The sequence below is a fragment of the Patella vulgata genome, chromosome 2 (genome assembly GCF_932274485.2).
Source record: "Patella vulgata chromosome 2, xgPatVulg1.2, whole genome shotgun sequence".
In the NCBI taxonomy this organism is placed as follows: Eukaryota; Metazoa; Mollusca; class Gastropoda; family Patellidae; genus Patella; species Patella vulgata.
This window is the reverse complement of record NC_065880.2, coordinates 12535160-12550169: the sequence shown is the minus strand read 5'-3', so window position 1 is coordinate 12550169 and position 15010 is coordinate 12535160. Positions and strand designations below refer to the sequence as shown.

The 15010-nt window shown below is 34.4% G+C and overlaps 2 protein-coding genes across 6 annotated transcripts in view; both read right to left on the bottom strand.

The window, feature by feature from the left end:
• The window catches only part of LOC126812066 (cell death-inducing p53-target protein 1 homolog), a 37172-nt gene extending 30016 nt beyond the window's left edge, over positions 1-7156 (bottom strand). For 3 of the 4 annotated variants that reach the window (XM_050538241.2, XM_050538242.2, XM_050538244.2), the window contains exons 1-3: positions 7080-7156; positions 3689-3776; positions 2530-2565 (exon numbers count right to left, since the gene is read on the bottom strand). In XM_050538241.2, coding sequence (XP_050394198.1) covers positions 2530-2565; positions 3689-3731 — 79 coding nt within the window. In that variant the 5' untranslated portion in view covers positions 3732-3776; positions 7080-7156. Of the gene's footprint in view, positions 1-2529; positions 2566-3688; positions 3777-4088; positions 4152-7079 lie in introns of those variants that run through there. The other variant, XM_056098722.1, reaches the window with a different exon arrangement.
• A 3972-nt stretch (positions 7157-11128) lies between these two features.
• The window catches only part of LOC126812030 (uncharacterized), a 43531-nt gene continuing 39649 nt past the window's right edge, over positions 11129-15010 (bottom strand). For both annotated transcript variants that reach the window (XM_050538191.2, XM_050538190.2), the window contains exons 26-28: positions 13808-13972; positions 12722-12895; positions 11129-11422 (exon numbers count right to left, since the gene is read on the bottom strand). In XM_050538191.2, the coding sequence (XP_050394148.2) occupies positions 11304-11422; positions 12722-12895; positions 13808-13972 (458 nt within the window). In that variant the 3' untranslated portion in view covers positions 11129-11303. The remainder of the gene's footprint in view (positions 11423-12721; positions 12896-13807; positions 13973-15010) is intronic.

Sequence of the window (15010 nt, the reverse complement as noted above, 5' to 3'; positions counted from 1 at the left end):
GTATACCCAGGCTTAAAACTTAGGATACCATACACATAATCTAATCTCTAATGATCAGAGAATTCAATTATGTTCAACCCCATTCTGTGTTTGATAAGATTGAACTGCCATATGACAATTAATAATGAAAATAGGTCATGACGTATAAAGATGTTCATGAATATTTAATAGAACAGCGTTGGGTAAACTTCTATTTTCATATGATAGTCAGTGTTCAAATAAAAGTGTTATCATGGCCTAATAGTACAAAGCTAAACATTTGCTATTGAATCAACCCTGAATAACTGTACAAGTTTTGTATGACTTTGGCAAATGTCCAATCAACTAAAAATGTGTTTGGGTGGGGATGTGTAATTTTATCAATGCCCAAAAGGGATTGCTTAAGTTACATGTTGATGGTCTATGTGACATTGCTTTATCTTGCTACTAGTAAATGGGATTATAGTTTTAATATTGAAATTAGCCCAAAACTTTTGACATGCAGTTTATTCCCAGTATCATTTCTTATAATTCAAGGCCTTAAAAATAGGGAATTAAATTTAACACCCCAATTTCTTGTAACCAAAATGAATAAAGCATGACTTTATAAATTTCGCCCTCCTGACCCTTTTCTGGATTTTTTTTTTTTTAAAACAAATACAAAGCTATAATACTAAATGAATTAAAGTCCAGAGAACTTAAGCCCCTAGACTCCTACTATAAGGGGTATATCGGATATATGCCTAGAACTAGCCACTAGTTGCAGTTTAAAAAGGCAAACAAATGCTTCCGCACCCCCCTATTCCCTTTTCCAAAATGGGTGTATTTGTCCTTGTAATTAGGCTATCATTAATAGTCAGCCACATTAAGCTAATCATATTCACATTGACATTTATTAATAATAAACACACAAATAAGTGTTAGACTAGTGTGTCAGCCAATTTGCAATGACCATATATCAATATATAATACACAGTGTATATAATATGTACTTAGCAAATTGCTAATGTCAATATCTAGGCCACTTTTAAAGGTACTTATCAACAAGGATCCGTTCCTGAGTCAGTCACTATAAATAGAATAAATAGACTACCCGATTTCACAACAATCCATGATAAACATTGTACACAATAAAACAAGTGTTAGGGTGTCTGTATGACCCTGCTCTTAGTTTAGAGAAAATTAAACTTTAATACATACAAAACAGTATAATGAAAATCAAGTACTTATACTAAGAGAAGTATATTGTAGAGAACTACATTATAATGTATCATTTACTTAATGCCAAATATAGTAATTCTAAAGTGAACACATTTACACCAATAATATTTGATTATTGTTCATGAGCATTAACCTAATTAAACATACATTATGCAAGAGCTAAATCTGCCTTTTGTAGGTCTTTAGGCCTGAGATATACATGTAATTAATGCACACATTTTGTCAAACCTTCAAAGGCTAATATCTCGCTGCATTCGCAATAGAGTAATTTGAATGTAATTTTCAATATATTAATTTTTCATTATCTATTTTTGAACTATTATAGCAAGAATGCCCAGCTCTTTATCTAAATCTTACATAATGTATCTTTAATTGACTGTGGTAAGAAATCTTATGACAAAAGTTGAAAACTAATTGGAAGTATGTGTCTGACCTAGCTAATAGGTGGTTAGATTACGATGATTAATAGTACAAACACATTAAAGACTCTTTATGTCAATTGAGGGATTGGTAATATCTTGCAAACTACAAGATTGGGAAAGTTTGTTCTCTAAAGCGAATATCAGCCTAACAATTGTTCAATTCTGTTTAGTGTGTGTACTGTGTGTACAAAGATCTGATAAAAATTTCGCAACGATAAAAACTGTCAAAACAGATGTAAACCATGACGTGATCACTGGGTTGATTGCATTCATTCAAAACAATTTCAGAATATAATCATGGATGTTGCAAGACTTCTTTTTTTTATTTATGAAAATATTTTATTGTGAAAACTATTTTTTAAGTGAACAGAGATAACATCAAGTTCACTGATAAATAGTTTTAGAACTGTTTAATGGCAGTTGCTCAGTTCTGAAGTAAACTAAAAAGCAAATGGCTTCTATAGAGCATGCCCAAACATACTGAAAAGAAAAACATAGCAAGCATGGTTGCTCCACAAAACATATAAAGTTGCAAAAATTATTTTAAATAATGAAAAAAATGTGTGAATTGTAGTTTCATGTTGACCAGGATCAAGCCTGGAAATAGGCACCTGTCACAGACTCATTTTGTTCGGCACTGATTTGTCTTTTTTTATTGATGTTATTAATACGTAAGTCCGACACTTAAGTTGGAAATGTCAAGTACTATTTATTAGTGCCTGACATTTTGTCAGGTACATCTAAAACCGTTATTTCCAGGCCTGACCAGGACGATTGACAGGTGAATGGATTTGATGTACATGTACTATGTTTTTTTGTTCTTTTTGTGTTCACAATTCTATCTGACAATATAACATAAATCTTCTCATGCTTCTAAACTACCGTTAATACATCCAAACAAACTTACGTGGGGGATAGGCTGGGTTCTGTGGAGGAGGATATCCTAAATAAATTCAAAAAAATAATTAGATTTTGTAGGTATAGATGTTTACAAGATTAATTAAATAAATCTGAAATTTAGAAAATTTGATAGAGGCAACAATTTTTCTATCAATTTGGATGTCTACTGTAACCTAGTGATTATTTTCTTTTACACTTAAAGCCCAAATATGCCTGAATAAAATTTAAATATTGATGTACCGTACACAATCAAAAGTATGAATGTACATGTATGTAAAGTGATTTATATTGGATTTCTGAAAAACAATTTGTAATTTCTAATCAATTATGTTTGGTAAAATAAGTGAACCGTTCAAACTGAATGGCAGTCGTTTACGGCTGCTTAGTGCATTCTATACATTTTTTAAATTATTTTTCGTTTGTGCATCAGCCTTTACTAGTAATTAAATTACTTCAACATTGTGTTGCAGAATATGTTTTTATTTATTCATTACAAAATGGCACCTGAATCCATGGGGTACATGATCACTTGTGTACCGATTATAAAAGTTGATTGTGTCTTAAATATTGGATATTAGGATCGTATAGTTTCACGGCAAGATGGTATCTATAAACAGTCCTACCTTGTTAAAGAATAATCCTATTAATCCTATAATTCACTATTGCCAGTTGAGAAATTGGCAAAAATATCATTTTCAACTTCAAATTCAAACGTTTGAAGATAGCTATTCCATGTGGGGAATAGAAAAATAAGGGTGGTAATTGTGTTATTATTTCCGGGGGTGAATGATTTTTAAGTATGAGAATGATACCTATGATCGTATAATAGTGAGTTGACGGCCTATTGAGCAAAAGACAGAAATAATTATTTTTTGACTTTCTTAGAAAATATGAAATTCTCACTTTAATAGATTTTAATTAGTTTGAATTTGTTTTAAGTCCAAATAAACCATCAAATTACCCAATTTTTACACAGGAAGGTATCTTTAAATTACTACAAAATATACATTTAACAACTTAAAATTAAAATTCTTCAGATCTCAAACATCAAGTAATAATTCTCAAGACAGATATCAACTATCTGGACCGATTCCCCATCCTGTGCACCCCTTATTCAGTTAAGCTTCCCCAAGAAATTCCCCTTATAAATTCAAACGTGTACAAACCTTTCTGTTCATTTCCTGGATATGGTGGAGGTGGTTGAGCCATGATAGATAATCAACTCTCAGTTTAACAATAAAATTAAGTTGTTATCTGAAAATATAAACAGTACGCTAAATAAAATAAAATATTATGGAAGATTAGATAAAGTACTGGCAGTTCCCACAAAAAAAAACCTGTTTGAATAAAAAGAAATGATGGTGCCACAAAAGTATTGTGAATTAGTTTTATACTATTATGCATTGAACTATATACTGATGTCCAAAAGAAAGTATTCACACTAAAAGTATGACTAAGTTTTGTTTAGATTAAATACATTTGATAAAGCATTACTGAGTTTGTCTCTTGCGTCCAAACTCAACATTTCTAAGCAAAATAAAAATGTGAAACAAATTGACATTCTACCCAAATACCGTATACCATGGAAAAACGACTTTGGTTGATGCAGCACAAAATGCACAGTGTATACTTTCTTTTGGACATCAGTATATTATGGCTGTAATTAATAGGTCACAGACTCGTATTCAAATATCGATGAATCATTGGAAATCTACTTAAAGGGGCATTATGGGAGATTAGATAAAGAGCTGGCAGTTCTAACTATAATAGTTAAAAACTAGATAATGTAAAGGGAATATGCTGAAAATTTCAATCAAATTTCTCCACACTAAGCCAAGAAAACCATATTTTAAAATCACTGTAGCCTTGATTGTGATTGTCATTGCTACTGCTGTCATGATAATTAATAAAGTACTGATTATCCATGTTTGCAGTTAACCATCAATCTGCGTTGAACAGCAGATAGGATTCAAATCCAATGAAAATCAGACACATAAGATGGCATTGAGAGTTGATTATGGTCTTGTTATGTTAATAAATGTCTAATTAATAATTTATATAATTAAAAATAAATTGTACGATATACGGTAATAGGATTACATGTAGACCTCTTTTATCAATGACTATGAATGTTTTGAAGTACTCTTCTCACTGTGGTGATTAAAATTAAATTGTAAGATAATAGGATTAGACCTCTTTTATCAATGACTATGGTGTCTGGTATATGTACATGTACATATGATACTGGTGAGTCAGTGACTCTTCATATCAATTAAATCGAGGGCAATTTAATTAAAGATGTGTATGTAAGATTTAGATCCAGAGCTTGCTATAATATTTAAAAAATAGATAATGAAAAATTTATATAATGAAAATTGAATTCAAATTATTTCATTCTGAGCGAAGCTTACAGAGTTTGAAGATGTTGTGTAGATTGTTTATTATCGTAGCAACAGTACTTGACAACCTGGACTAAAGCTAGATTATCCATTTTTAAATCAAATTATTACATGGAGATTGGGTTTCAATCCATAAGCTTAGCCAAAGAAAAGACCTACAATAGGCAGATTAAGCTCTTACATACATGCACATACATGTATGTCAATGTTATTAAGACTTTGCATACTTGTTCCATGTGTAAAATAACCCAGAGGTCACGTAACAGTCCGACCATTTGTTTTGTAATAATGGAGATCACAAGCGGAAAGAAAAAAAAACTATTTATAGCAAACGAGAGGGTTTGAATAAATTATAAAGTTGTACACATTGGTGACATGATCCACAGTAAACAATCACAGTATTAAATAATGAACACACCAGATTTTTATTATTGATGGAAATGTCATGATACTTCTATATTTTTTTTTATTCGCTATAGGAACCAAAATGACTTAACAATAATTTCATAATGACCATTTGTTCGAAAAAGAAAAATTAAAGATACATTATGGGAGAATTTAATAGAGAGTTTGCCGTTTTGGCTATAACAGTTCAAAATAGATGATGAAAGAAGAATATATTGAAAATTTCAGTCAAATTACTTTATTCGGAACAAAGTTATCACCATTGTAATTTTTGACTAGAAATAGGAGTCAACTCTCTCTTCACCGTCTCCGAGAATGGCCGACCGTTTGATTGACAGGCGTTAAATCCACCTACATAATCTCAATTATCAAGTAACGTTTTCAATGGCTGTGGTACCATTAGTCATTCGGTTTGAGACGGGGTTGCAATCCAATTCGTATCACATTTATTTTTACTCCAATTCTACATGTATTTGTCATTTGCCTGGTGAACCTGTGCAATTCTCATTTAGTCATTACCCTGGTGAAACTGTTATTTTTATCATTTGTCTTGTGAATCTGTCATTCTTTTTGTCATTCATCTGGTGAACTTGTCATTCCCCTGGTGAACCAGTCATTCTTTCTGTCATTCCTCTAGTGCATCTGTTATTCATCCAGTGAACTCATGTCATTATTTTTGTCATTCGTATATTGAACCTCGTTGACTCAGGCACAGCAATCAGGGAAACTTAAACTAAGTTACAACCGAAATTTTAAGAAATACTGCAACATCATTGGATATAAGCAAATTGATTTTACTGGTCAGCCAATCGAATGCAGTATTTCTTAAAATTTCGATTGTATCTTAGTTTAAGTTTTCGTGAATAAGGGCCCTGGGCAAAAAGGGACATTTGAACCACAAACCACCCCAGCCAAGAACCTATTATAAGTTTGTTCTGTATAATTGAAGCTAATGTAATCACACTTGACTTTATTGTTGTACTTAAAAAGGAAAATAATAAAGTCTTATTTATATCCTTAATATCACTATCACTGTATCAGTTTCATTGGGGGAGCAGTGGAGACCCCGAGGTCGCCACTATTGCACAATAATAATTCCATTTTCATTAAACCCATTCCATGAAATGATTTAATTTTGTCATGAAGGGAGAAGTTATTGTTTAGAAATTTCTTGTCATTAGTGATTCGGTTGCCATTCGTCATTCAGATTACTAGGAAGTCCCGTTTTAATTTTTAGCACGAAATCCGCCCTATTACTGAGTACTAGTGAAATTCCACTGATGAAAAATCTACAGGTTGATAGAAGAGTCGAGATAATTGAGACTAATAATACCAGGTAGGCCAAAAAATATGGCGGATATTTATATTCCACTTCGCGTCTATTTTTGTCTTATTATTAACAACAGAAAGATTATGTTCGGCGTCACAATTAATGGTTAATAAAATAATGCCGACTCTTCTACCTAATATAATGCCATGACAGACGCCCTATGCAGCTCTGTATGTCAAAGAGACCGAGACGAAAAGTCAAGGTGTAAGAAATGGAAAATATATAGGACTATGCACATCCGGCATTCGTATTCGAAGGGATGGGTCACAACATACAATAGGAGTCTGAAATTTTGACAGCACGTTTCACAACTAAATATACGTTACGATTATAAAATCAAAGTAGAAAGAAACAATGACCATTTAATTCTTTAACTAACTGCAGGCCTATAAAATAAAAACTAACGTCTTTCTCCCAACTTACCGTGTGTGTGTGTTGTCAAAACAGATCTGAGGTTCGTGTGCAAAGAAAACATTGCGACATACACTAGTGAGTCGTTTCGCCCTAAAAACATTTTATTTGGATTATTGCCACCGGTATCTATGGTTGTTTCATGCCGACAAATTCGTCCCTATTTCAGTTATAACCACTTTGCTTTAATTAAGTCAAAATGAAACATTGAATTGGGTTGATCCATAGGGCAAACACTACAACCAAAATTTTTAATGATATAATAGATTTAAGTGATAGAATGAAACCTTAAGAAATTGTTCTTCACAAGTTCACAGTGAAGACATGCATGGTGACCAACGGTGGCCATACATTTCTTTTTTATTTCATTTTAAAAAATGCTTATTTTCTAAAAAAAAAAAAAAAAAAAAAAAAAAAAATTTATTTGAAATAAAAATATATTGAAAATTAAAAACGTTTTATTTTTTAATAAGGTCCTTGATTTTATTTAGATTTAATAATTAAACGTTTTTTTTTTTAAATCTAAATAAAATCATGGACCAATCATGATTTTATTTAGATTTAAAAAATAAAACGTTTTTAATTTTCAATATATTTTAATTATAGATGAAATATAAACAGGACTGCAAAATCAGAGTTCTCCCATAATAGGGGAGATAACTTTCAATTACTTTAACACAAATCATTGCAAATTAAATATTTATTTTTATTTTCTATTAAAATATTCAATAGCGAATAAGTAAACATACTTGACATACTAAATCCCAAGTAGAATTGAACTATATTATACGTAAGTTTCATACATTTTTATTTCATAATCAAAAATTATAGACCTCAAATGGATCGATCCAGGGGAGGGTGGATGACTCACTTGTTAGCGCGTGGGCGCTGCATCTTAAGGACTTGCCATTGAGTCAAATGGCATGGTTTTGATTCCCTAGTTGTATGTGACAAGGAGTGGGGTCAACTGTCCAACCTCGTGGGTTTCCTCCCACTGCTAAAAAACCCTACACGCAAGCAAATTATTGAAATAAAATTGAACAATGTGTTAGACCCAAAATGACCTAATTTGTGTCGAGTGGATGTTAAACCCCATTTCTCTCTCTCTCTCGAAATGGTCCAATTGCCACAGACATCAGACATAACGTAACATCGGGGGTACGTATCTTAAAATTTTGATACCATAAATATCGTTTCTATAGCTATTATACCAATACATATATATTGTTCATGTTCATGGAGCTTCGGTGGCAAGAGTATAAACCAGGAGTAGTAGTACACTTTTGCGTGCACGTAAAGGGGCCCATGACAGTTGGAATACGACAAACCCAGTTATTGAGTTGAGGACATGGCAAGAAATAGCGTCTAGTCATTCGGATGGTATGAAAACCAATATTCTGTGTATACGTGGGGGGTTGGATGACTGAATGGTTAGCGTGCGCGCGCTGTATCATAAAGTCTGTCATTTAGTCGACTGGCGTGGTTTCAAATCCCCGGTTGTACGTGACAAGGAGTAGGGTCGCCTGTCCAACCTCGTGGGTTTTCTCTGGGTCCTCCAGTTTCCTCCCACTGCTAAAGACCCCTACGCGCAAGCGAATTATTGAAATAAAATTAAACCATATGTTAGTCCCGAAATGACCTAATTTGTGTCGAGTGGACGTTAAACCCCATTTCTTTCTCTCTCTCTGTGTATGCGTTGAGGTGCACGTAAAAGAGCCCCCTTGACAGCTTGAATTCGAGAAAGGTTATCTTTATTATCCTGGTTGGTGCAGAAAAGAAGGACATACACTATAGCGTGTTAAATGACCACACTATATATTTGATTCAATGGTATTTTATTCTCACTTCCATTAGACCATTACAATACATGTTCTCGCTTCAATGTACAGAACACTTGTGCACGCTTTACCATGACAGCTAGATCTACGATTGCGCACACACACACACACATCTCATTACTATTCATATATTCAAAGGTCATATTCATGTTAACATAGTGCTGCTGCAGAATTTCAGTTAAAGTGTTTATTAATTATATTGCTTTACATTTTGATAAATTGGAAATGTGAAGATGAAAATGAATTGAAATGGGGTTTAACGTCCTACTGTTCTGCTCCGAACTGGGCTAATGAAGACGGGCATACGCCATACAGTGTGCTATGAGGGAAATTTTGCCCGGACAGTGGCACTACGGCCTACTCTTATATCGAATTCCAACTGTCAAGGGATTTTTTACGTGCACGCCAATATGTACACGGGACCTCATTTTTTCGTCCCATCTGAATGACTAGACATCTGTCCTTGTCAGGCCCTCCATCCTGTATCACTGACAAGGGGAACCACGCCGGGAAATCTGGATGAACTTTCTCGGCCAATGCAGGGATCGAACACCCGACCTCCAGGCTAGCGAGCCAGCGTCTACCCACTTAGCCACCGTGACCCCCATGAGAAGATGAAGGTCAAACTGAGGACAATAACGTCCTTTAGTCGTATTTTAATCAACAATAATATTACATTCATTAATCAACTCATATTATTAGTTGATATTTCTTTAATTTGCATAAGATGTACTTAAACTGAATTGGTTTTTAAATTTTTAATGTTTATCAATCTTACAAAGTAAATGCATTTGACCAGTTGATACTATTCCTTCCAGGACTTCTTTTTTAGGGTTGTATGGTTAGCATGTGCATGCTGTATCATGAGATCTGTCATTGAGTCAAATGGCGTGGTTTTGAATCCCCGGTTGTACGTGACAAGGAGTAAGGTCGCCTGCCCAACCTCGTGGAATTTCTCCGGATCCTCCAGTTTCCTCCCACTGTTATAACAATTAAATAGACGAATCCAGTTTCTGTATGTTGGGTATTTTACAAAGAAATAAAACCGAGAACAACAATCAAAAGGAGATGTTTTGTTTACCTTCAAAGATCACAGCAAATTGCATTGATTCCATTGGCTGATAAGTCAGTCAGTAGTTATTCGCCTGTTGTCATCGCTGCATCCGCGACAAAACAAAATCCTAAATTAAAATAATTTGGATATCTGTTTTGCAGGTTTTTTGAACCTATGAACTCATTTCAGCAACTTGGATACTTTATTGAATTATTTAAAATGGAACAAAAAGTCATAAAAATCTGGCCCAGCTTCTGTCCTATAACTAAGATAACTAGAACAAACTTCGATGTTCACTTCAACAAATACAATCAAATTTTAATGTATCATGAGTTTGGGGTGGCCTCAGCAATGGAGTTGATAATGTAAAACGTTGAATGACGTCATCAGTATGCAGCTGAGTAACTCGAATTCTATTACGAAAATCGTGGACAGAAATGTGCATCCCATACCCATTTAATCCCTGTTATTCTACTTTTCTAGTCAAAGGTTGAACTCTTCTTTCATAATCAGTAACTTACTGTCCTCAATACACAGCCGTTTTGAAGGGGTTAAAAAATATCATCATTCCCTACAGTATGGGCTGTCTCTGCAAAGTAGTGCCCGGAATTTGAAATGGGTCGCTGTGCGACAATGGCAACTTGCCATGTGGGGCCAGGCGTCCAGGTGCATCCAGAAGAGCAAGAGCGATCTCGCACCTTTTACGTGAAGGCCTGATTATGTACCAAAATCGAACCAGTCAAGATATTTGGGATATAAATATATATTTTAATTTTCATCAAAATCGGATAACAATTTTGACCTCTAGAATGTCCCCATATACTTGCCATGTGGGATGTTGGGGCATGCTGCCGAGCCCCTCTAGAAATATTTCTGGATCGATCCAGAGCGCTTGATAACTTACCTTTCAAAAACACCTGATACCACTTCTTAAATTCATATAGCGAGAGAGAGAAATGGGGTTTAACGTCCACTCGACACAAACTAGGTCATTTCGAGACTAACATTGTTCAATTTTATTACAATAATTCGTGGCACGTATGTGTCTCTAGCAGTGGGAGGAAACCGGAGGACCCGGAGTAAACCGACGAGGTTGGACAGGCGACAAGTTCATATAGCAATCTATTTCGCTTCATACGAGTATTAAAAAAGTCGTTTTTATCCAAAAAGTACTTTCATAATTTTATTACAACAGTAAGAGTATACTTTTAAACAATACATATAGCAATATTTAATTCATATACATTGACAAATCTTGAGACATTTACTCTTTATTCATTATCTTACATTGCCCCCAATCTGTCAATAACAACAACAATCTATTTAATATAAATATCTTTCTCGTCACTTGGTATTTTCATTTATCCAGCCAATAAATGATGAAACTCGTGAATATACACCAGGCGAATTTGGTTTAGCACATCCATTCCCAAATGAGGTAACTCCCATCAGAGTAAACTTATCTAAAATTATAGAAAACATGTATTAAATGGTATGTATCATTCATAAAATTATAGAAAACATGTATTAAATGGTATGTATCATTCATAAAGAGAGAGAGAAATGGGATTTAAAGTCCACTCAACATAAACTAGGTCATTTCGGGACTAACATATCGTTCAATTTTATTTCAATAATTTGCTTGCGCATAGGGGTCTTTAGCAGTGGGAGGAAACTGGAGGATCCGGAGAAAACCCACAAGATTGGACAAGCGACCCTACTCCTTGACACGTACAACCGAGGAATCGAAACCATGTCTCCGGCCCACTTGATGTGACCCCTGAATCGAAGTGAGTTTGACACCTCTGTATTAGATAATATATGAGTAATAATTTTACTACATGTACAGTATGAAATGAAATGAAATGGGGTTTAATGTCCTATTATTCTGCTGCAACTGGGCTAATGAAGACAGGCATACGCCATGCAGTGTGCTATGAGGTAAATTTTGCCCGGACAGCAGTGTACAGGTTAATCTTATATTGAATTCCAACTGTCAAGAGATCTTTTATGTGTACACAGGACCTTGCCAGGGACCACTGACAAGGGGGATGAACTTTATCGGCTAACATCAATGGAACATGGGACCTCCAGGTTAGCGAGCCAATATCTTACTCAGCATGCACAGGACCTTACTAGGGACCACTGTCAAGGGGGATGGACTTTATCGGACATCATCAATAGAACATGGGACCTCACTGAACCACCCAGTGGAGAGGATATTCCTGAAGCAATGGCCAGAGAAATCCCTCTCTGGCAAATGCTGGATTGGCTTCTGATAATTGAGCTTTTGAGGGAGCGTGTCTATTCTTCCCGTTCAATCAAATCTATCCCAAGTACAGCAACATGACAGCCCTTTGTTTAATCTGGGGTCTTCCCTTAAAATTTGTTTTTATAGCCTCGTTTGTCACGTAATTAGTTGTTCTGCAATATTCTGCAATGAACTGATTAATTGGGAATAATAAAATCGTGAGTCATGACGTAACATTATGTACACATAATTTGGTCCAATTTAGAGCTCTGTTTAAAGCGTAATGGTAATGATATTGTTACGTAGTTGGCGATTGGTTGTCAATCGGAGTTTTGACCAGTCATAATTTGGAACAGAAATTTGCATCGTTTACAGCTGTGTTAAATGGGATTAGGTATAATCAAACGAAATACTGCGAGGAGTATGAGTGGAGAGTGGCGACAGATTCTGGTATCTCGTCATATTTATTACAGATATAAGTTTTGTATACAAGAGTTGTGTTTAAAATTACCATTTATTCTACAGGCAAGTGGTCCACCTGAATCACCTTGACAGGTGTCTATACCACCTTCAACATAACCAGCACATAACATTCTATTAGATAGACCATATCTATATAATCTATTACATAATCTTTTATCTAATAATGGTACTACAGCAGCCTTTAATAAATCGGGATAATAACCTGTAATAAACATATAGACTTTAAAAAATCACTTTTAAAATGAGAGAGAGAGAGAGATAGAGAAATGGGGTATAAGTCCACTCGACACAAACCAGGTTGAGGTCAGAATCACTACCAACACTACCAATGTCTATATATGTACAATAAAACACAAGACTGAGGTTATGCTGGGGAAAGAAAGACTGAAGAAAATAACCTGAGAAAAAGGAAAACCGAGCCCTGCAGGCTGAGGCTTTTCTTTGTTTTTTTTTTCAGAAGTCTCTCTTACCCAGCATAACCGAAGTCGAGGACTTTATCTTGTATACTGTTTGAATGGCATTTAGTAATTGAACACATTAAAATAAACACAACAGTTCTATGGATAACAATTACTATATTTCTATTAAAGCATATGGTTTCATCATCCATATGCATTATGCATATGGTTTCATCATCAAGATCAAAGGTCACTGTTCTAATTTATGGTTTCATTGAATGTTTGGATTGTACATAGTATATATATTTCGTTCCTTCTGTCTGTATCAGTATTGTGCTTGATAACGACAACAGAATCATTGTTGAAACGTAGCTTTAATAGAAATATAGTAATTGTTATCCATAGAACTGTTGTGTTTATTTTGACTTTATCTTGGTTATAATAAACTGTCTATGTTTACATGTACGTAAAATGAGAATATCCCAGAATTCCAGTAAGTAAAACCTTATATCATGTTTTCTTATGGGGAAAAAAAAACCTACCCTGGAAGAATAACCAAAAACTTTCAGAAGAATAAACCCAAATTCCCCTGTATATATTCAAAGCCGCCTGGGCATAGAATATACCACAAAAGATGACAGAGATTTACTGTTGTTTATAAGATTACAGAAGATCAGGATATATAATCAACAATATATATAAATTATATATCATACCTCGACCAGTATCTCCCCAACCAGATACTAAACATCTTGCACCAGTTGTATATTCTGTATCTGAACTAGGTAGACATATTGGTTGTACATAATCACTGAATATAATACCTTTCCCATTCTTAGGTTTGATTCTTATTAATGCTACATCAAAGTCATGTGTTCTTCCTGTAATACATGAATTGATTAATATAAAATCTAACAAGTGGTTGCCATGCAATTTATGACCACATTTTGCAAGAGATGGACAGAGAATGAGTTAAAATAAAACAAAACAATTTGTTGAACAATCAGGGCCATAATCCAGGAAGTTATGGTCCGATAATGTGCGAATATGGAAAAGAACCGAAATCTTATGGATATAAACATATATTTAACGTTTCATCGAAATTAGATAAAAATTGTGACTTCTAGAGGGTCCACAACCTTGGTATTACACACTTTTACACTATTTGCATAAAAGGAGCAGCCATTTTGTCAGGCAGTTTCAGTCCGATTTTCACAAAACTTGAATTCATGAATTCAACCATCATTAGGGTGTAACTGTGCAATATTTAAACTGACTTCTAAATCAGATAAAAATTTTGACCTCTAGAGGGACCAAAAGCTAAAAACTTGATTTTTCGTACAATCAGGTGCCACAATCCAGGAAGTTACGGTGCGATATGCTTGAATATTGAAAGGAACCAAGATCTTGGGATATCAACATACATTTCAAGTTTCATCAAAATCGGATAAAAATTGTGACCTTCGTAGTGTCCACAAGATAAAAACAGGATTTTTCATACAATCAGAGGCCATAATCCATGAAGTTATGGTCCAATTATTGGACTCCAATACATGCCAAAGGAACCAAGATCTTTGGGAGATAAACCTATATTTCAATTTTCATCAAAATTGGATAAAAATTGTGACTTGTAGAGTGTCCAAAGGGGGCGACGACAATATACATCCTAATTATAGCATGGATTACTTCAGGTTCCTGAATAACTTCAGTCTCTAGAGAGTGTCAAAAAAATTTTCAAATTGATTAGGGGCCATAATGTTTAACAGTAATCATTGGAAATTGATAACTTTAGCCTTTAGCGTGTATCCAAGCAATTGTGGACGACCGATGGATAGGGTTGATGATGAAAATATGAGGTACTAGAAGAATGCCCGGCTTCGCTTGGGGGTCATAACCCCGAAACCGGAAGTGGTAGACTA